Source organism: Anser anser (assembly GCF_964211835.1).
Source record: "Anser anser genome assembly, chromosome: 2".
NCBI lineage: Eukaryota > Metazoa > Chordata > Aves > Anseriformes > Anatidae > Anser > Anser anser.
The window spans coordinates 130,642,485-130,665,725 of record NC_139721.1 but is presented as its reverse complement, the minus strand read 5'-3'; the positions used below and the strand labels follow the sequence as shown (position 1 = coordinate 130,665,725).

The 23,241-nt window shown below is 36.5% G+C and overlaps 1 protein-coding gene and 1 long non-coding RNA gene across 14 annotated transcripts in view; one reads left to right on the top strand and one right to left on the bottom strand.

Annotated features, from left to right (window-relative positions):
* Nucleotides 1-23,241, top strand: part of HDAC9 (histone deacetylase 9) — a 479,837-nt gene that overhangs the window by 268,411 nt on the left and 188,185 nt on the right. For 11 of the 13 annotated variants that reach the window (XM_083825985.1, XM_083825982.1, XM_083825983.1 and 8 more), the window contains 5 exons: nucleotides 1,325-1,440; nucleotides 7,298-7,420; nucleotides 9,793-10,003; nucleotides 10,378-10,595; nucleotides 19,083-21,679. In XM_083825985.1, the coding sequence (XP_083682111.1) occupies nucleotides 1,325-1,440; nucleotides 7,298-7,420; nucleotides 9,793-10,003; nucleotides 10,378-10,595; nucleotides 19,083-19,403 (989 nt within the window). In that variant the 3' untranslated portion in view covers nucleotides 19,404-21,679. Of the gene's footprint in view, nucleotides 1-1,324; nucleotides 1,441-7,297; nucleotides 7,421-9,792; nucleotides 10,004-10,377; nucleotides 10,596-19,082; nucleotides 21,680-23,241 lie in introns of those variants that run through there. The other 2 variants (XM_083825978.1, XM_083825977.1) reach the window with 1 other exon arrangement.
* Nucleotides 19,455-23,241, bottom strand: part of LOC310895126 — a 34,900-nt gene continuing 31,113 nt past the window's right edge. The window contains exon 3 of the long non-coding RNA XR_014580470.1: nucleotides 19,455-20,052. This is a non-coding gene — a long non-coding RNA (uncharacterized lncRNA). The remainder of the gene's footprint in view (nucleotides 20,053-23,241) is intronic.

Here is a 23,241-nt window from a genome sequence, read left to right as displayed (position 1 = left end):
CAATAATTCTAAGCATTACAGATTGCAATTATAATTATTAATATCGGTTATATGACACTTTTCACCTTTCATAAACAAAGCTTCCCTGATCAAGCATTTGGCTGAAGCTTTTTTCTCCTTTTTAAAATTCTTTTAACTAAAAATAGCCCTTTATTTATATAAAAGTACTGTTATAACTGTTCAAAAACTGAGGAAAAAAAAGAAGTTTCTACTGCTCTATGAAAAGTAGTCAGAAAACAGCGCAAGAACTTTACCTGACCAGCTACTCTAGCTGGGTACTGATTCACTTCAGTAAATTGAAATCAGCTTTAGCAGGAAACAGCAACAGATCCAAGAAACTACCAGGAAATCTCCTGTTATTTTTGGTCAAAGTGAGGACATATTTTTGCAAGTGAACTGAGAAAGAGTGAAGAAGCAAAGAATTGGCCATAGAATATTTACTGCCACACTTAGTTATTCATTATTTTAACTTCCTGAAGATTTGCATTTGAAAGTTATCACCTGAAATAGCCTTATCTCTACTAATGCCACATTCTTTCATCTTTATCCTTGTGAGTTGCTCCCATGTGCAGAACTTTCATTTATATCAGTATAGGATTAGAATGACTGAATACAGCAACACACAATTAGACCATCCTCTTCCCCTTTATCTTAAACAGAACTTGGGAAATATTAAATCAAGATAACATATAGCCTTTAAAATGCTATTTTAAGATTTTTGTATGTGGTCAATATTCCTTCATATTTGTACTAAAGATGCAGTGAAAGTGGTGTATATTCTGCCATTATTACTTGCGTATGTAAAAATTTGTCTACTACAGGCAGGTCCAGCACCCTTTTTAAAGACTAAGGGGATGGCAGTAGGCCTCATGAATTGATGGTATGTTATCATGACCTTTGCAAGCCTACTATCTCTGTCATTTTGATCTCTTACAGAGGCAGGACTCTATGCAATTAAAAAGAAAAGTCTTTCTTTCCTTTTCACTCTTTACAAGTTCTGTGTGTCTATCCTTGCCCGATACCAAGTATCATACCATCTTCGTGAAAATGATTAAATAATTAAATTCACCCTTTGTGAAGCAGACAGGTCAGAAAGAGAAGGACCAAGAGTATCTTTCCTTGTTAGCACTGTAAAAGGAAAAACAAAGGAAAAGGAGAGTGAGTTAAAAAACTTTAATGTAAATAAATAGCCCATTCATAATTGGTAGATACTTTTCAACAGCAAAAGAAAACACCCTGTGCCATTAAGTGTATCCAGTTAATTGAAGTCTTGTGTTTTTTTGGTGTGAACCATGAATTAATGTATGCTTCATCTGTTTTCCAGAATCCTCAGTCAGTAGCAGCTCCCCTGGATCAGGTCCCAGTTCCCCAAGCAATGGTCCGACCAGCAGCATAACAGAAAGCGAAACCTCAGTTTTGCCATCTAGCATTCAAGCTGAGGTAAGACTCTTTCTCTTTATTGGGTGGATAGCTGCTCAGACTGCAAGATTGAAGAGATTTGAAACTTTAGTTTGATGATACATACAAGCAAAATAATTGAAGAAATTATAATCATCAGGGATACCAGGACACTGCAGGCTGACAGCAGAGTATGTTATATATGAGATATGTGTTCAGAAAGGAGGCCAGCAAATAAAGAGACTCTTTGGTAACAAAAATCTAAACAAAAGCAGCAGTGATGCTACCAAAGAAGCTGAAGAAGGCTATGGAAGGAACTAGGAAGCATCTGTTTTGTAGAATATTAGGGAAGATATTGGGGAGCAAGGGCACAAAGAACTAATGAGGCAACAACAGTTGAATGTGAGATGAACAATCACTGCAATGTTTGCAGTGTCACTGCAGCCCTTTTCCTGGATGAGGTAGAATAGCAATGCTTTACCTGTTTTCAGGATCTCATATTGCTGTGGGTGGGAGGAAATCTGGCTTATCTTCTGGGATAATTTGAAGAAGTGCATGATGATGAATGCTAATGAAGAACTTTCACATGTGAAAGAGTGACTTCATCATTGCTGACTCTAACACTTAGGAGATAAGGCAATCCCGGGTTCAGATGCTGTTGAAGTAGATTTGTTTAGGTACAGTATCAGTGTTAAGTGACTAAGTCTTTTTTCACATCTGCCTTTTATTTTGCTGCACCTCAGTTTCCTTATCTTTTCAGTGCTTACCAACATAACTGATTTGCTAAGAGTCTTTGATACTTGTTTTGTGAAGCTAGATTGTACACGGAAGGAATCTTAACTACTCATTATTATGTTTCATACATACGTGCCTATAATGACAGGAATGCAGATGGTAAATCAGTTGTGATAAACCTCATTTACCATAGACATCAGGCCTAAGTCATGCTTTCCATGGCAACATTGTAAAGGGACAATAAATTAATGCAACCAAGAGAGAATGAAATTCAGAAACATTCCGTGTCCATTGTCCTTACAAATAGCAATTCTTGCTTTGGTGGTAAAATTTTCTATTAATCGTTGGTTTATATTCTTTGTGTTAGAAAAAATTGCATAAGAAAACGTGATTTAACAGAGCTTTAGCTAATGGAGCTATTTCTCCAGGTCAGTGGCAGGACATTCACCTCAGAAAAAAAAAATGGAATGGGCAGTTCAACCTCCAGCAGTGACTTTTCCCCATAATGAATTAATTGTGTGTGTGAACTATGATCCAGGGGGCAGGTGGGTGACCTCTGCACACTGATTAGTAGCCTCTCTCTGGCCCGTAACCAAAAAGAAAAAAAATGGCATTGATGGCTAACATGTGGTCTTGCCTCATAGCCCCTCTGTATGTGATTGCAAAAAAATGTAAATGATGCAGAGCAAGATCCATCATTCAGATAAGATCAGATCCTAGTTCTGTGGAATTAAATGGTATATTTTAATATTGGGAATGTTGTAGTTAGAAGTTTGGCATATATGGATGTTAATGCTGTATTAAACAGGAAAACATATCCAATTGGATTTTGTGTTGATTTGAGGATACTACAAAATGTAAGGGGAATAATGACTCAGACTGGTTTACAGTGCTTGTTACTTTGCACATTTTAGTTTCTGGACATTTGCCCACAGTGTTGAACCACTATAAAGACAAGCATACAACCTGGTCAGACTGGCAATCTGGGAAGATTTGGAAATGCTATACCAAGAACCAACAAAGTTATACTCTGTTTATTAATAGAAAAATGCGTTGCACATCAGTCGCCATTACTTTGCCAGACATCTGTAGGTTTAGTTCCACACAATCCAGAATTTCAAATGAGCCTAAAAAGTTCCTTTTAAATTTAATTTCCATGTGCTGGAGTCAGTCACTCAGCTGGCTGGAAGTGAGCTAAAAAACTGAAACTACTGACTTCCATTTCTGGATCCAGTCAGGGATTTCTTTACCTCTCTGGTTACTGGACTGTTAATACTGTGGTCCTGTGGGCTCTAACATTTTTCCATAAATCTCAATTTCAGTGCATTTTGTTTTCAGTGGGATTTTCCTTGGTAGTTTAACAGCAACCAAACTGCTACATATCGCTTTGCTAGCTTAGCATTAGCTGCCAGCTCTCCAATGCTGTATATCTAATTAATTTTTCATCAGTTACACAAAGTACAGAAGTTTCTAATAATAGGATAAGTGTTCCAAAATCACCCAAAGTATCACTTGTTTTGCTGTAATCCTGCATGACTCACATTGCTGTTGTTTCATAATCGTTGTTGTGACATTTGCAGTAAGTGTTGTGCTCATATCTGAGTGGGTGGATAGCCGTGGTTTTCATGGCAGCAAATAAAACACTTTTGCTGGGGAAAAACAGGTTGCTATGACAGAGCCATTTACCAGTAAAACATGAGTCAATACCGTAAATGATTACACTCCAGTGCATAGACAGAATTAGAGCATTATCAGTAATGAAACAGATTTTTAAAGTCTTTTTGACATATCCATTTGAATAGCTAGACCTCTAAATGGTTTACCCTCTGGAGCAGACAGTCTGGTGAGCAGACATTTACATTTTTTTGAATGCATAAAGGTGCTCTGCAAATGGTACATTTTTGCAGATAATCTTTTACTATCACAGTTCCCCTAATGGTACTTTCAGTACCATTTGTTAAAACACTGGTCTCATTATATGAAACTTGAAAGTTAAACTCAATATTTTAATTGCGCCTTATAAATAAAATGCTGTTTTTATTAGGCCCACTTCTCTCCAGCATCATCAAGGTTCACCGCAGTAGCTATTTGTCTCATGTAGCGTGCCGTACGTTTTCAGGTCACCTGCTGTGCTGGGGCTAAATCGAACTTGCATGAGAAATGCAAGCAGGATTGATCCCCTGCACAGCATGTCCCTTGTGTTCGGAGGGACAACCTGCCGTAGTCATGAGAAATGATTAATTTTGGGCATATGCAGCCTGGTCAAAAGCCGTTGAAGGCAATGACAAGTTTTCACGTGGTATCAGTGGGCTTCAGGTAATTTTCTTTCTCTTTCATTTGCTTATTGGAGAGCAGCATTTCCTAGAATATCACTTTATACAGGAGACATAAATGACAGATACATGTATGATAGATAAATGTATGATACAGCAGATACATGTATGGCAGCATACATGACAGATAAATGTATATTTGATTTGTGCAAGCCCACAGCCCTATGTTTGTAATTCTCAGCTCAATATGGCACTGTTTGCAAGTGGCTAGCGGCAAATTGTCTGAGTTTCTGACCAGCTGGTGAGCTGTAGGCGAAGAGAGTCTAATTAGCAAAATAAGAAATAAGAATGTAATAGTGAATATTCAAAGCTAAGAAAAACTTATTCTAGCTTCACAATTTACAAGTATTAAAGCCAAACCATTTCCTCTTCCCCATCTAATGTCTAGATGTGCATATAAACATGTGCACATGAAGTTGGTGTTCCTGCTTCTCTGCAGGCCCTGGCAGCAAAATAGAAGTACGATAACTAAATATGGGTACTTGTTGATCATCCTGCACTGTTACATTTCATTATCATACCTCTATTTTAAGAAAGAGAGGAAGTATGCTGACAGGCTACTTTAAGCATCAGGGAGCAGGATCCATGGGCCCAGAGAGTATGTATATGGAGGAGCAAGTAAGGCAGTTGTTTTTTGGCGTAATTTAGGTGCCAGTCCAAACCACCAAGTCTGCATGGAGAAGGAGGACCATGACTTAGCCGTTGTGCTGCCAAGTGACACTGCTGGCAACTCCAGTTTGTGCTACCATCTCAGGGTATTGTCAACTGTGTAAAAAGAGAATTTGCAGCTGGGGTCATGTAGTTGTATTGCAGCATGTACTGGACCCTAATCCATGCAGGTGGGCTGCTAAACTTATTGTTGGGAGATGAGGTTTTACTGGCATTTAGGCTAATTTTTATTGAAACTATTAAAAAAAAAGTTACCAAAATGAAAATGACTGATTATTAGAGGTATTAAAAAGTTTGATAGAAGTAGTCTCACGAATAAGTTCCTGTTTTCAACATTAACTTCGCATGGTATGTAACATGATTGATTCTGCCTTGTGTAACAGTCATGCCTGATCTTAATGTGGGAATATGTTTTACTGTCATAAACACTGTCACAGTCATGTTTGTTAATTCAAATCATAGAAGGTAATAGTGGCATACTGAAAACCAAAAAGGAAACATGCATTTTGAAGTGGCTCTGTGTACATAGTGCAGTGGGTACAAATTTGATGATGTTCTAGAAAGCACATCAGAGGTGCTGCAGTGTCCTTTTCCAGTTAAATCTTTGTAGTCTTCCTCACTTATATCTCCACAGTCTTGACATATTTGGTTTTAATCATGGTCAAAGCTGGATATTATCAAGGCAAGACACTGTTAGCCGAGAATAAATGTAATATACAAGTGAAGCTTCTTTGTTTCATATGCTATCTGTTGAGATTCCCTAGGCACCAAAAGAAAATTACAGAGATAGACTTCTACTGTTATTGTCTCAGTGATAGGTCATATCTCCAAACAAACTGTATGAGGAAGGTTATGTTTTGCAATAACATCCTGTGTTTTTGTGCCTAACCACTTTTCATTGATGGTCTGAAGTTGCATTGTATTAGCACAAAGTATTTTACAGAGTTAATTGATATTCCAGGTTTGTCCAGGGGAAAATCTACAGCTCCCCACAACATGCTTGACAAGTTATTATATTTACTTTAGTCAAAGCCCGAGTGTGCAGTATCCCTCTTGGAGGTGGTCTATTATTGGAGTCCCATATGCTTTTTGTTTGGGAAGAAAGCAGTCACTGTGTCATACTGTTACACAGGGTATTCTTTTTCAAGGATGTTGTTCCCTTGGGGACCATATCATGCCAGAGTTCCTAAGTCTAATAAGACCTTTGTAGGTCTTATTGTGTTAAAGTTCTGGGAGGGAAGCAAGAGTTAAACAGAAAATGTAATTCAAGCAACTATACTAGACCACATGTTGAAAAACATGACTGTTAAAGTAGAAAGTCAAAGGCATCAAAAAGATTCCTGTTGTGGTAATGTAACTTTTTATGTTTCTTCCCAATGAATCTAAAATGGAAAGACAGAGGGTGATCTTAGTAGAATGTCTGTTTTTACTTGACAGTAATTAAAAATATATCAGCAATTCCACATCCTTGAAAATTATATCACAAGGATTCAAAACAAGCGTTAAAGATTTTAACTTTAAAGAAGTTAGGCTGTGAGAGGGTTCACCATCATCATCAGAGAATGATGGGACGCTGTTCTTGTGTATATGCAGAGAGAGAGTATATTTTTTTAAACATCAGATGTGACAATGTGGCTCATTTTCTACCCAAGATTCCCATGTTAATGGAAGTAAATAATGTGTCTGAAACATCCTCATATCACAATATGGGTAAATTAACACATAAACCAGGTAGGATACGTTTCATACCTTACCACAAAACTTTAATAACCATAGCAATGTACAGAACTAATACATCCATAATCATGACACCTTTGGTTTGGCTAGATAAAGTCCTTAATTCATTGGCTAAACTCTCACTGAATTTCTAATAGTGAAAGTGCAGTTGACGAGAGAAGAGAAGGTCTAAGAATCCTCAAGATTCTGGGATGGAGTAGGAATTTGACTTACTAACCAAGGCATAATCCCAGATATATTCCAGTTGTTTTCCTAAGGAAGGAAATATCAATAGCTTTTTTACAGGGACAGTACTTATCTGGAACCCCATTGGGATGCAAACCAATGCATGATACATAACTGGCTATCAATGCACAACCAGAATAAAGTAGCCAAGATAAAAAGCCTGGAGATTATACATACTTTGTTTTTTCTCTTTATTCCAGCATCTGGTTTCACAGCAACGCCTTTTGATTCAGGATGAATCAGTGAACTTGTTGAGTCTGTACACATCCCCTTCTCTGCCCAACATTACCTTGGGACTTCCAGCAGTACAAACTCAAATCACTGTAAGTGACCAGTCCAAAGTCTTCCTGTCTACTTTTGCTCCCTGAAAGACTATTTTCTGCATATTCTCTTTTTTAGCATTTTGGAACACAAGCAATTGAGAGTAGGAGCCAGACCTTTCTTTGCATTGGGCAACTTCTGAAAATTTAAGGGCACAACTTGAAAGCAGTAATCATTCTTAATCACAAATAAGTGCCAGTGTGGAGCTTATCTAAATATGGGCCATATGTATTGCATTTATATCTGCAAATCTGGTAACAGATTTCAGACATGGTGAGAAGAACATGAGGAGACAATTTAGTATAAGTGTTCAAATTATATGATCACTCCTACCTGGTAAAGTACAGCACCTGTAACTTTTTATAATGAGATGCCAACAGGAACATAAGCTGGGCTGAAGTGTGGTAGTGGAAGAACCCTGTATTTCTGCAACTGAGTTTGTTTTATAAGGGGTGTACTATCAATCATATAAATTAAATCTGTGGATATATAAACAACATTTAATGACTAGTTATATTCATATGCCCTTTGTTCAGTCTGTAGCAATCAACTTTATTTAGAGCTCTATGTTAAATTAGTATGTGAAATGTATAAGAAAACAGATACAGTATGTATGGAAATCCATGTTGATGGATAAAGATCTTTAGATCTAGCCAGTTACAGTAATCTGGAAGTGAAATCTGAGGCTCAGTAAAATAACTGAAAACTTTGCTACCGGTCAAAACTTTTCTTTCCTGATTTCCTGCAAAAATGTAAAAATACTAATAAAATTATATGATGGTTCTATACAACACTGTATAAATTCTGAAGAAATTCTAGCAATTCATATTTGACAGAACATGAATTGGTAAAATATAAAAATTCTAGATTTCCAGAATATAAAAAGCATATATATATACAGTCTACTATGGTTTGTTAGAAGTACTACTAAATTCCAGTGCTAAACTTAGTTGCAGGTTAAAGTTTCATGCCATTTTATGACTTTTTCAGTACATTTAATGTTCTCACCAATAGCATATTATTGCAGTCCAACATTTTAACATTAGATAGAACTTTGCGTGTAAAATTGTGCAAGCTTTAAATCACTTCTTTTGAAGTCTTTCATGAAATATTTATAAGCAAGTTATTGTTTTTAAGGGATGGAAAACTTGACCTGAACATGAAAAGTAGTGCTTACTTTTCCAGTCTATATCATCAAAAATTTCCTAGCTATTTCACAAAAATATAACTAGCTTCAAAGAAATTTTATAACATTGAAAAAGGAACTGAAAACATCTTTAATTTTCTCACTCAAATGATGAGAGCTTTTGATGTTACCAGCTTGCACCAAATATTACTTTTGGCATTTGAAAAAATAAAGGGGTTGATTTATGCATGTATTGTTTACTTCTGTTACCAGAATAAGTAGTTGCAAACTGAATGTTAAGCTAACTTAGGTGTTCGTTTTTCAGGGAAGGATAGTGACAGAGGGTAAGGTAAGCATACACCCCCCAAAAATTTGTGTAAACTTTGGTTTGCCTCGTTACGATATGCGAAATTCAGATTATCAGAGAGAGATTTTTTTACCATGACATACCATAAGTGGTTTTCAGCAAGCCTCAACACACTTATTTCTGTTAACTGTAAAAATTACTACTCAAGCTTAACTACCCTTCTAAGAAATACATTTTGTTAAAACTAGGTTTTTATTAGGAACAAAGAAATCTAAAGCAGATATGCAATCCTGAAGGGCCAAAGCTTACCAAAAGCTTGAAATCAATAACTGTGCAATTTATAAGGGCACTTTAAAATGCCACACACATACAACAGCTCTTGATAATTCAGTAGACCAGAGTTTAACTGTACAAATTTACTTTGCGAAAGGTGAAAGTTTTGAGCTGTCCTTCAGGGAGTCAGGGAATGCTCCAGGAAAAGTAATAGCTTACCACTACTACAGGTAATTATTTTGTTTTGCTGATTGGCTTGCTGTCTGATGGAAAGTTATGTGAAAACTAAGCCTTGCCTACTCCAAGCTCAATGGAAACTATTTCCTCTGATCCCCTATTTTCCTGTGCAGGAGGCTGGGAAAGGTCTTTAGGAATTTTAAGGATAGGTCCTGTCTTTTCATTAATAATGTTGACTAGTAGTTCCTTGTGCTTTGGCTTTTATTACTGAATTTTTCCAAGTGCTTTCGTTATTTAATTTCTTGCAGTGCTACATTTAACAGGCTTGTTCCCCCTCCCTTTTCATCTCAGAATCAAAGTGTAAGAGAGGGATTTTAACTATTTTTTCTGCATTTAGAAAACATACTGTAAGACCATACAATCAGACAAGTGGAGATATAAATGGCCAGGTCAATGAAAAGCAGTTACCAGTGTCATTGTTTTTTTGACAGGCTTCATCATCATTCAAAGAAAAGCAGAAAGGAGAGACCCAGACACTCAGACAAGGAGTGGCCTTGGCTGGACAGTATGGGGGGAGCATTCCTCCATCTTCAACTCATCCTCATGTTGCTTTGGAGGGAAAGCCAAATAGCAGCCACCAGGCTCTCTTGCAACATCTGTTACTGAAAGAACAAATGAGACAGCAAAAACTTCTTGTGACTGGTAATGATCAAAGCTTCAACACAACAATCATTTTTGATATTTTTAATGACATTTGTATTCTGACTGTTGTGAAAAGTGGAAGGGTGGGAGAGAAAAGCATAGCATTTTGTTTTCCCATGTTAGTGATTCTGCTTGAGTTCATTAGCCTGAAAGAATTCGGTGATTACAGAAAAGAGAAAACGATTACTTCATCACATTCTTTTGCAGCTGCTGAACTTCCCAGCGTGGCTAGGCATTTGGTACACGTCCCACTGCATCAGCACTGATGCAAAGTTCTGCAACATACACCACTCTTCTTATTGAGAGATTTCTGTTCTATTAGAACCAGTAGTTTGTTTTTCTTCACACTGGAGTGAAATGTCACTCTTTTGCAGGAGCGGTTCCTCTTCATCCACAGTCTCCTTTAGCAGCGAAGGAAAGAGTCTCACCTGGCATAAGAGCTGCCCACAAACTGCCTCGTCACAGGCCACTGAATCGAACCCAGTCAGCTCCTCTTCCTCAGAGTACTTTGGCCCAGCTGGTCATCCAGCAGCAACATCAACAGTTTTTGGAGAAGCAGAAACAGTACCAGCAACAGATCCACATGAATAAGGTGAGTTCTGAAAGTAAGGAATTTCTAATGAACATCAATGTTGAAAACTAATAAGGAAATAGATGTCAGTGCCACATGGTAGATGAGAATAGACAGGTTCTTGCACGATTACCTTGCTTATGCATAGTTAGTGTACTTTTATATAGATCTTAAATTTCGGCTTTTGATACAACATTAGTATATGCTTGTTGACACCAATAAGAATACAGTTCAATGAAATAGGTATCAAAGCATCTTTCAGGTTTATTTACATATGCTTTCCTGCCAAATGGTAAATTATGCCTTAAAGATTACTGGCTGTCTATCCAGCTTTTTTTATTTGTCATTTCCAGTTTCAGAAATCATTCAGTTCAGCTGCCTTTGAATCATATTTTAAGTTCATTTGTTGTGGAACAGTATGTGGAATAAATATATAACTCATTTGAAGTCAATCAGCTGATGAAATTGATCTTTTTTGTGTTAGAAATATATTGATAATCTGAATAAATTTTTAATCATCTTTTATCAAATCAGCTTCTTCAATGTAAGTTCATGGATAACATAGAAGTTTGTTAGCTATATGGTGATATAAAAATGCCAGTGAAGGAGAAAGAGAAGAATTTGCTATTGCTAATATCAGATACAAGTTGAACTGGTCCCGTTTCCCTGTATAGTAACACATTTTTCTGAGGAGAAAGAAAGAAGAAAAGGGACCATTCACTAATAAACAAAGTACAGCAATATCTAGGTAGATTTATCAGAGGCTAATGTTTCTACAACAAATGCGATGCTGTTCCCTGCTCTAAAATGAAAATATTCAAGTAATTAAATGCTTTTATCTGAAGAACATTTTTCTTCACTTACTGTGTAACCTTCCAAAAGTTGTTTGCTGGAGCTCCTTGAATAATTCAAATATAGATTGATAACACATCTTTACTTCTTGTTTTGTTTATTTGATAACTATATAGAAGAGCTAATGGCAAAGAAGAAAAGATGAAAAGCAGGGTATTCACTCTTTGTACCTATGTGAAAAGAAAAAAAAGTCAATCCACCTTACAAGGGTGAACTTCCCAGGGGGTACTGATTCTTTGGAATCTACTAAGAATTCCCAACAAAATTAGAAACAAACCTAGAGTTTAAGTACATAGTTTGTACAGTGGTTTGGTTATTAAACCTTGTCTTAATTAGGAAAAATGAAGACCAGAAAACTTCAAAGTTCAGAGCTGATCCTTGCATGTTAACCCCTCTCAGCTTGGGTGTTTTGATTACTCAACTAGGACTCCAGTTGGCTTTTCTTCGAGTATGCATTCCATATGTTTAATCAAGATGGCATATCTTGTAGCCTCAGGTTTTGAAAATATTTCACCTGCCCTCAACTGTTTGAAAAGAATCTTTACCAGTAAAGTAGTGAGTCTTTATGCTGTTTGTGGGTATCCACTGCAAACTGATCAGTTACTGTTCATGCATTCTTCACAAAGCAAAGAACCACATCGACATGTTTGTATTAGGTCATGCTTATTTGCATACATTCTACCATAGCATTTGGGGATATGCACTGTGACTTAGAGGAACATTTTTCCTGAATGTCAAAATTAAACTTGAGACACATTTGACTAGGATACATTGCACCTCACAAGATTCAGGCTGGAAAAGAACTAAAAAGAGTGAGGTTGGCCTGTGGTGGTGCTTGTTTCAGTGTTAAACTTTTATGAAACAAAACATTGAGAACAAGTCCCTCTCAAAACATATTTGAAATACACATTCATTCTCACATGGGTATTTGTAATGAAGAGACAAAACAATTGCTTCTCTTAAAACCTAATGAACCTAGCTTTTATTCTCTACAGTATAGGCTATATGCGTATGTAGGTAGTAGAAATTTATCCCAGGGTCTTTAGCTTACTTCCTTTGCCCAGATCGCTCAGTCTCCTTTATCTCTACTCCCAGAGCAGCTAGCTTTCATCAGGAGCACAGTAACTCACCAGAGCAGCAAACACCTAAGGAGGGATAGGATCATGCTGCATCCACAGAAGCAGTGGATTATGTGAGGACATGGGTGGTTTGTCAGACTTTTTTTACTGTCTGTAGCAGAGGTTTTTCTACCATACCATTCCCAGAAGAACCATTCTGATGAATACCACTGAAAATGACCATGCTCCAATCATACATCTGTGCTCTGTAGGTATATGGAAAGCCAGGTGCTTTCTTATGTAATTAACAGAAGAAATGTTATTTTTAAAAACTGGCATTTAATGGTAGCCATTATAGAAGGGAGTGAGAAATGATCAAATCAGCAAGTGGCTGATAAGTACTGAATTTAAAATTATATTTTTTAACGCTTTAAATTTAAAGGTTCAGATTGAACTTCTGTGCTGGCATAAGGTCTTTTAACTCCACCAGCAGGATGGGACATACTTTGTTCATTCTTAAACCTTACCTTTATTTGCAGTTGAAGTGTTTTGTTCGTTATTTAAGCTAACAGCTTTGTGTGGCTCTTACAATCAAACTTGAACTCTGCAGAGGAGGCTTATCTGAACCGTAGAATGAGATGTTCTACGCCATGTAGCAAAGCGACCCGACATCTTTGCATTTCTTTTGACAAGTTTGAGCATGTATCAAGTGAATACATGTATTTATTTTTCACTCCTCTTTCCTCACTGTTCTGAACGTAGGCCATGTAATGAAACACATATCTGCACAGATATGTAATTCCCTCCTTTTCAGTCTTGAAAAAATGTTTTAATGAGGAGTACTCAAATATTCTCTTAAAAAATTTGGTTAGAAAGATGAGAACCATTTTAAGCTGAGAAGACTATGAAATCCCAATTGATCAAGAGTTTAGAACAAGTTAATACATTCTATTTAATTTCCATTTCTTTTTCCTTTTCTCCTTATGTTTAGGACTCTGTAAGTACTTAAGGCTGTCATATATTTCAACTGAAACAGGTATTTGAATTTTTGCCTTGAAATGTGATGATACGGCATGTGTCAGCAGTCCCTGGAAAGTGATTTTGGTCAGATCTTGGTGGACAAATAGGCAAATCTTGCTGTAACAGCAAAAAGAGGAAGAGAGCAATAGTTTCTCCCCACCCCATAGATGTTTTATTTATCTTGTGTTAAAAAGTGATTTCTTTTCTTTGATAAAAGAATATACTTCAGCAGCAAGCCAGTGCTTCAAGCCAGTGCTGTTGTGAGGGTGATAACAAGCAAAATCTGACATAGGTCAGAGGTAAAGAATTCCCCTGGATCATTTCCATTCTGAAAAGAAAATCATTGCCAAAAGGTGTGCCTCTGTCCTTAATAACAAAGAGAAGATCCCCTATGGATTATTTCTGGTCAGCTGTCATATGCCAGGCTTTTGATGTGGGAAATGGTATACGTCTGCACTGAAGCCTGACATTTATACCTGTGGGATCTAGTACGCTGACCTTCTAAAAACATGCTGCAAAAGTCGACATTGCATCCAAAAGTAGGTAGAAACCCTTGTCCCAGCTTTCTGGAGAAAAAATGATAATGAATGTGCAGTAACCTGAACTCCACTTGTCTTTGGGAAGCTCGACTTTGCTGTTGTCAGCTTTAATACACTTCAGTCCAAATGACAGCTTATTTCCTCATAAGGCCCTTTGATCACCATTGTAGAACTTCATTTTGCTCAATAAAGGGAGTCCAAAGTCTGAAACCTCCAACTAAAATTATTGCAGTTGAGTACCGAAAAACTGCTACTACAGTAAAAATCCTAAAATCTTGTTTTCATTTGTGCATATCTGTATCTAAAAAGGTTTTATGCTGCCACTTGCAGGGAAAAAAAAAAAAGGATTTTTGAGATAACTAATACAAGTGCAAAACTGATAGCATAAGTCTGAGTTCTAGAAAATCTCAGAAATTATAATGTAATCAGCAAGTGAACAAAGCCCTCTACCTTTAAAAGGTGGGATTTTTGGTTGTTTTTTCTTTTTTCTTTTTTTTTTTTTTTTTTTTTTTACCCACGTGTATCATGAATAAAGTCCTACCTCTGCTAAAGCTAAACTACACTGTCTTCACTGGGACCAAGATTTCATTTGATCAGTGAACGAACTTCATCCACTTCAAATGAACTCCACAAGTGCTCTTTAAAAAATGTGTTGATAGCATTTTGACTACACACAATTATTTGTCAATGATAGAGTCCTATATTGGAGTAATGAAGATTAAAATAGTGGGCCAGTTTGCAGTGTGCACTAAAGCACAGAAGCAGTATGGACAATGTTAAAGGTTAAATAAGGAGTCCCTGAATTTCCGTTTTCATTCCAGGGTATTAATAGTTTTGAATGGTTTAAATGGTAAAAATAGTTTCAAATATGGATGTTTCTATTGATCAGTTAACAGAAGAAACTAAGATTATTTGTCATCAATAGGAATATTGAAAAGAGTCAGTTAACCACAGATTCATTATTCAGCCATCTGATATTTAATGAAATAAGAAAGACTGTTTTGATCAGGTTCAACTTGAATAAATGAACCTAGTTTCATTAAATAGATTATGACTGAGATTTTGGCTTTCCAGCTTACCTTTCTGACTAGCATCTTCTGAAAGTGAGAGAGGTAGCATGCCTCTTCTTTGAAATATTGCTCATAGTGGGGGATTATGTGGACAAGACTGCAGCAACAATTAAAAATGCCCAGAGAATTTTTTCCTTTCTTGAGAACTAATGTTTAAGACATAATTCAGAAAAATGATCTTGAAGGTTTAAATGCATCCGTTAGAAACGTACTGCATGGGTAACAGAAAACAGTAAGCAGGTGCCAAGTCATTTTAGTATGGCTAACAACTTACATAGCCGGTCAATGTAATCTGATAGCTACAGAACAGAAGGAGAAAAAGTGTTTTCCATAAGTATGTAAATGAGTTCCTAGAAATGACAGCCATGTATTTGAAAAGAACAATTAATCAAGGAAAGAAATGTATGTGGTGGCTGCATCAGGATTTTGTGCTTTGTCTCTTTGTAAACACATTTTATTTAAAATATTCCATTTTACAAGAGCTTGTTATTACAAAGGAGACAAAGACAGTGGCTACAACTAAAGGCCCTATAAAGTGGTTGTTGCAGTGTCCAGATTATTTGTGCTTTGTTTTCCATTTTTTGGTACAGCCAAGAAAGTTTGATTGTTTTTGATGTCTTTTTTTGGACTCTTGCAGTTATACAATGGAGCTGATGTCTGTAAATGCTTCCTCTCCTGCTGCCACTATTTACTTTGGCTCATGAATATCCCTTACAGTTTAATTTCCTGAAAATAAAAGGGGAAAAAAATATAGGTTACATTAGCAAGAAGCCATTTTTTGAGTAACTCCTTTACTTGGAATACCAATTACAAGAATGTGTATTGGTTCAAGAAGAACAATATGTACAACTAATTTATTCATTAAGTATAAACCACTCTTTTTTAAGTTATTTTTAAACGTAGTCTTACTAAAGCTCAGATTAAGCAATCACATTCTCAAAATGAAAAATGTACGTTAAAACCAGGAAAAAGTTCTTCATGTATCTACAGATAAATTCAGAATTAAAAAAAAAAAAAGAGAGTGGAGATTTAAAGTGAAAGATTTAAATGTTAAGTGTAAGCAGAAGGATCCGGCTGCATTGTAAAAGGACTTGAGCAGTGTTCCATTCAGGGTTTACTTTCTGCTGTGTAATCCAGCTTTAGGTAGAGAGGTACAATAGAAATATTGACCCTAAACTGTTATTTTTTCATGTCTCCAGATATGTAATTTTCTGCAGTAGTGCCAGGAGTATACATAGGATTATATAGTATAAAAGAAGATTTTTCGGACAGGAGAATTGAACAGTCTCCTGATAATTATACTAATGTAATTATTGGAATAAGATGGGGCTGCCTTTAAAAACCACATTAACAAATATGAAAGCATGGTGGTGATATGGCTTAGCAGACTGGGCAGCAGGAGTGTTTCTTCAGGTTTTGCCCCCATGTGGTCCACCCATTTTGTCAGGCTCAGTCACATGAGAGGACATGACTCTAGTGCTTCCTAGCCTGGGGCTTAGTTTCATTCTCAATTCTGCCATCAAGTCACAATGCAAAGGATGTTTTTAATAAGACTTTGCATGAAAGATGACAATATTTACGTACTTGATGACAATATTTACGTACTTTGTAAATTTTATTGTGGAAAAAAAAAAGAGAAAAAAAACACTTCAATTTCACAGAGTTTTAGAAGATTTAATTTGTTTAGCTCCTTCTGTCACCAAAGTCTGGAGCAAATCTCCTGACTTCCGTGGTGTGGGAGCGGGTGCCAAGACAGGCACACTGCAAATTGAAATGCACGCAAATAGCACACTAGTCTCCACAGTTCTTGTGTATGCTTGTATCTCCCTGCTGATTGCATGCAAAAAGCATTTGCAGTGTTCCACATGTAGATTATATACTGCAGGACATCATGTGTTGCATCAGAAAGCTCAGCAGCACTGAAGATGTGTGCCATACAGCAGCATGAAGAAGAAAGAGCCTGACATTAACATGAAACAAGTATAAAAGGAGAGCAGTAATGAGCTAAATATGTCTTAACTTTGCCGTGGACATGCAGTCCTTTTCTGTTGGCTTTCCATCCAGAATAACCCACCTGATGTCAAGTAACTGGCACATGGGATGCTTTACAGATGGAGCAGCACTAGTGACTCTCATGGCTGTATGTGATGATCTGTCGCACAGATGTTTCAGCTTGTACTTGCTTACTGGCCGGCCAGCCTTACCTTTTGCTTTTTGCTTGAGGAATGGAGAGGGATCACATGCAGATGTTTAAGTAAGCAACAGAGTAGCATACCCAATCTGAATATATGTAGTGAGCTTCAGTGCCTTCCTGGTTGGTGTCATCCCCCAGCAAACAACTGGAAAAGATTCATGGGTTTCATCTGAGAAATTGTCAAGATTCTTCTTAATAAAAGGAGACACGTTGCGTTAGTTGCAGTAATGAAAACGCCTCAGTTCAGAGCAGGCCACCTGCAGCATGAGGGATACAGGTGTTGTGATTTTGCAGTTTCCAGAGCAATGAAAAGGGATTTTTGGTTGTTTCTTTTTAGTAAACCATTATGTTCCCATTACCCCCACTCCACTCCCCCCCCCCCAAAAAAAAAAAAAAAAAAAAAAAGAAGGTTTGCTGTGACTACAGCCTGTAGACTTCCACTGTGGAATTTATTTCTCCACTGATGTGAGGTGTGTGTCCCAACATCACTGGGACTGCACAATCAAATCTTTCAGTTATCGTTGCTGACTTTGTGTGTTTCTGAGTCCAGCTGTAGCTTCTTGATCATAGTTTACATGACAATGCTGCCCTTCCCTGGGGTGGCATTTTTCTATGCATTAGTGAGTAGAATGAAAGAACTACACCAGCCATGGTTTGTGACAAAATATCTGTACTGAAGCCATACAGTAACTCTGCATATAAACCCAGCAAAAACTCAGTTTGAAAGACTTGATATCTGTGGAAGGGGTGGGCAGATGGGAGAAGGGAGGAAGGTGAAGTGTTTTTTCTTCTAAGTATATTTGGCCTTGATGATACAAGTCAGTGTTTGTTTAAAATCAAGTGGGCCAGTTGAATAAATGATAATTACTCATTTAGTCCTGCAGATGCTTACTTATCTGGCTGATTTATGCCTCTTTCAACAAGGCCTTTTTTTTTTTTTTGAGTTTGGCTTTTGGATTACATTTGGACTTTTTTTTTTTTTTGAATATATTTGTGACATCTTAAACAAGAAAGCATAAAGCATAAACTATATTTGGTTGTGACACTCAGGCATCTGACACTTCAGTAAAGCTTTACAGTAGCAGTTAGTAGTGTAAAAACAGTATTGCCTGGGTAGCTGTGTTATATTGTCACTGCTGAAACAAGGACACCTGTACCATACGTGACAAAAGCTGCAGTCCTTCCAGTCAGGGACAGGCATCCTTGTTGTCTCCCTGTGCCACAGGAGAGGTGACTGACACTGTCTCTTTGTCACTGCTCCTCTGTGGATCTTCATGCAGTAACTGATAGAGAAGCCTTTGTGAGCATTCCCTAATTTGCTTGTAGCAAAATATTAACCAAGATACTATTTTTCTCTTAAGAGTTCCTTTATTATTTTATGTTGAGAAAAATGAACTGTAATATGTATTTATATAAATTTACCCATTTTTGTTTCAAAAAGAGTATGAAGGGAGACTAATTGCTCTTGATTACCAGCTGCAACAATGCAACAGATGTGTAGTAACATTTTCATTAGTCCACCTTATTTTTAGTTAGCATTACCGTATAGCACTCATTACATACATGATTATTTTCAACTGCAGAATAACAAGTGACCTTTTGCTTAGGAATGTTGGTTCTTTTTTTTTTTTCCCCTGTAAATTAATGTTTTAGTGATGCATCGCTACCTGGTTTTGTTGCAGAAGCTGTAATTTTGTTGGTGCAAATCTGATGCTTCACAGTTTTTGTCACTGGTGAAAAGAGTCGGTAACCGATCCCCCTCCTTCTCTTTCCAGATGCTCTCTAAGTCCATTGAGCAGCTAAAGCAGCCTGGCAGTCACCTGGAGGAAGCTGAAGAAGAGCTTCATGGAGACCACTCGATGCAGGAGGAGCGAGCTGCCGCTAGCGGTGCCAGCATTAGGGCTGAGAGCAGCAGTGCTGGTGTGGATGACAGAATAGGACAGCAGGTTGGGGCTGTGAAGGTCAAAGAGGAGCCACTGGACAGTGATGAGGATATTCAAACCCAGCAAATGGAATCTGGGGAGCAAGCTGCTTTTATGCAACAGGTAATAGGCAAAGATTTAGCTCCAGGATTTGTAATTAAGGTTATTATCTGAACATCACGTGCATTTTCTTAGCCTTTGATAAGCGATTGTGTTTTGAATCACTGATCTAGCAAATCCTGATTTACCATTCAAAGAATTTAACAAAGGAAGAGGTGTTGTATGCACACTTAAAAATGTAGTGGAGCTCATCCTTATGGCCACTAATGGAGAAAATACCTGTTGCAGTCAATTGCTCTACATAACTCTTTGCGTAATAGACGATAGAATTTGTATTAGCCCAGGATTACATTACATCGCTTACTCTTAGTGCAAGAGAACTCGTTATCACCTAGCTTGTTGAGATCAGCTACTGCTGGACTTAGTTTCCAGACCTGATTGATGAAACATTCTTCTCTGATTTTGAATCCTCTGACTTTTGCTTTCAGCTATCTGTATATAATGTATCATAATGTAGTCTTGAACACTGTTAAATATAGGGTATTTTTTCCCCCAGTAGACAGGTACTGACTGCTATATCAGCGGTTCCAGGCTGGAGTACAAAGTGTAAGTTAGAGAAGTGCACAAGATGGATGTAAAGATGCCAGACAAGGCACTGTTTAAATATTGCATTGTTTTCAGTTTTTGCACTGCCTAATTTTTCATTTGTTGTATTTGATGATACTGTCCGCGGAGACATCCTTAAATGAAGCAGATGCAAATACTGGCAAGAAAGAAAACACAGCATTAGGTTCCAATCAGATACTACGGTATTGGAGGAAAAGCACAGAACTGTTATCATTATTGTCTGATATCCAATCACTTGTTTATTTTTTTAAATAACGACTAATCATACAATATTGCATAACCTTTATCACTAGGTCTTACGGACAAATCCTAAAATAAGGTCAGTGTAAAAATGCCAACTCAGCAAGAGGAAACTTCAAATTGTCTGACAGTATTTTACAAACACTGAAGAGCAAAGCACATTTGTGAAGTCTGTGCTTTCAGAGAGCTGGTGTCCCTTTTGTTGCTCCAAAATCAGACGGAGCAGTGCTGGATGCAATGGCAGGCACTGTTTATTTAAGTCAAGACTTTGTCAGGTCCCTGCTGTTCTCCTGCAGAAAAGTGATTCTGAGAGGGGGAGCAGGAAATGCCTTATGGAAACAGGAAGCCCAAGTGATTCATGTGCTGAGGAATGTAAGGCAGGGGGAACGGGGTAGTGTTCTCTCTGTTTTTAAAGGCACTCTATGAATTGATTTATTGTCAAAGAAAATAACAAAGCGAGTAGGGAAATTGTTAAGGAAGCTTTCCAGTGAAACATTTCCTTCATATTCCCTTTTGATATGTTTACCTTGTTTTATAGGTTTACTTTTGTTAAGCTAGTTAAAGATTCATTGTATTAAGATCCCCTTTAATATGGATAATCCCAAACTGACCTGGAATCCTTGTCAGTTTTTTTTCTATTAAAAATATTTATATTTCTAAAGCTAAGGTATTTTAAGGTGCAGTATCCTGTTTCAAAAGAGATAGCTGTTTTGCCAAATGTAGAAATTGTTCTGAAATGTTATTAGCATGTGTTCTTTACATTATGCTCTAATACTATTAAATCTCTTATAAAATGTTGCAACTTATAAAGATACATTATCCTTTTTCCTAGAAGATCTCCAAACAAATGACTAAATAGTTGTTATATAATGAAAGGCCTCCTGAACCATAAAGATCATCTTAGATAGGAACGATATATTAATTGACAAAATATAGGTTATTTTTATTTGTGCTTTATATTTGAACAGAAATCTTTTGCCGTCTTGGATGAAAAAATCACATTCACATTCAAAAAGTGAAGCATATAAAAATGAAATTTTATGTTTTTCCCATTCCGTATAATTTTAATTTTCTTTGAAACGTAACTTCGGCTTCATCAAAAGGGATAGTGCATCTTTTAAAATACATTTTATTTGGGGAGAAATTTGCGATGAGAAGATTTTTGTACAATATCATTTCAAAAACATGTATTCACAAAGGACAGAAGATATTTTTATAATGTCATTCAGGTGAGAAACCCCAATACATTAGTGGGCTTTAATTTAAGAATCTTTCAAATTTGGATAATATTAAAATAGAGAAACTACCTGGAACCAGTGAAAAGGAAAACTGGGTTTAAAAAAACACAGATTTCTAATTGATAATTGTCTCTTACATTTTAAATCTACTGTATTTATTATAATTTACACCCTTAGAGGTGATCTCTTGTTTTGTGTTGTAAATATATTCTGTTTGTATGTTCCCTTTTTTTGCCTTCTGATATAAGTCTCTTCCTTTCTCAAATAAAGTTTTTTTTTAAAAGATCACCTTTCAGATATCTGACTTTGTGTAAAGTTGATAACTTAGTTGTGCTTTTGCTTTGTATAACCAAATATGTTTGCTACACATTGTTGAAACAATTGAAGCTTTCAGGAGCAAGGTTTTTATTACACTATTCTTACAATGATTACACAAAGTCTTCCTTTTAGTCTCTTGTTTTATCCTACATCAGCCATTATAAGTTCTAGTGAATGTGGAAATAGTATCGATGCATGCTCATTTTCCCATCATGGCATTTGTCTTGAACATGTGATCATATGTAGTATCATATTGGAAAGGGAAAGTCCAGTTTCTTTGCCCCCAATTATCCAAAATTATCCAAAATCTGGATGAACTGATATAATTTCTATGACACTTCTAAAATCCTCCTAGAACCATAAAAATGTTGAAACTGAGTTTATAATCACCTTTTTGATACTCCTCAAGACCATTGCAAAACTAGAATCCATCTGTAAATAGAGTGGGAAAAAGGGAATCCACAAACTTGATGACTTTCAAGCAATTGTGGGAGAAAGTGAAGTCCTGCAGCAGAGAAACAGCTAAGTGGTGACGTTTCCTGAACTTTGCTTCAGATCTGCCGAGAAAAACACTTTGTACTACGTAACTCTGTTGCTAAAGTACATGAATATTACTGTCAAAAGAGTATGGAAAATCATTGCCTTCAAACTGTTCATTTAAACAGGAAAAGCTTTTAGCTGCTTTGATTCTAGTAGAATTTTAACTAAAATAAAATGCTTTCAGGAACCTAAGGATGTGAGAATAAATATTTTCATAATTCAAATGTAATTATTTAAGTGATCCAATGGCAAAGTAATGTTTTATCAGTAATACATTAAAAAATAGATAAGAAAATCAAGTTTCAGCTTAGGAAAGCTTAAGTAGCATTAACAGAATAACAATATACTTCTTGCCCTGTCAATTATTATGTATTTTGAATCTTGTGCCTGCAAGTAGATCTTGCTTTTGACAGTGATTTTACCGAGATGCCATTTGTTTAAATACTCACGTCAAAATTAGAAGAGCAGTCTTAAATGCTTTCAGTTGACAGCATTCCTGGTTTGGAGGCTACACCTACATTTTTTTCTAAATTATGTGTTTACCACACACCAAAGCACCCATAATGTAAAAAAAAAATCAAAATGTAATACAATCCATAGGCCTTATTTTTTTCTGGGATTAATGTGCTTCTCCTGATTAATGTGCATCTCTTTTTTTTTTTTTTGAACAGCAGCTGCTTAGTCTGTCCTGTTGTCCACAAAAATAAAGCCAGTGTAGATGCCAGTTTAGAAGTAATTACTACCAAACAAGGGAAAATGCTTCATAATATTTATAAACTCAATAAAAACACGAGTTACTGGATGCTAGCCTTTTTCATCTTCTGATGTTAACAAAATAGGATTAAAAGTTGAATGCCTCAGCAAAACAGGACTCCAGACACTGCCGCTACTCCTCCTCTCTATTCAGCAATTCATTCATGCACCATCTTCATTCCATCTTCGTTATCATCAAGATCACTAAGACTTCTATATGTTATTTAAGCTAACTA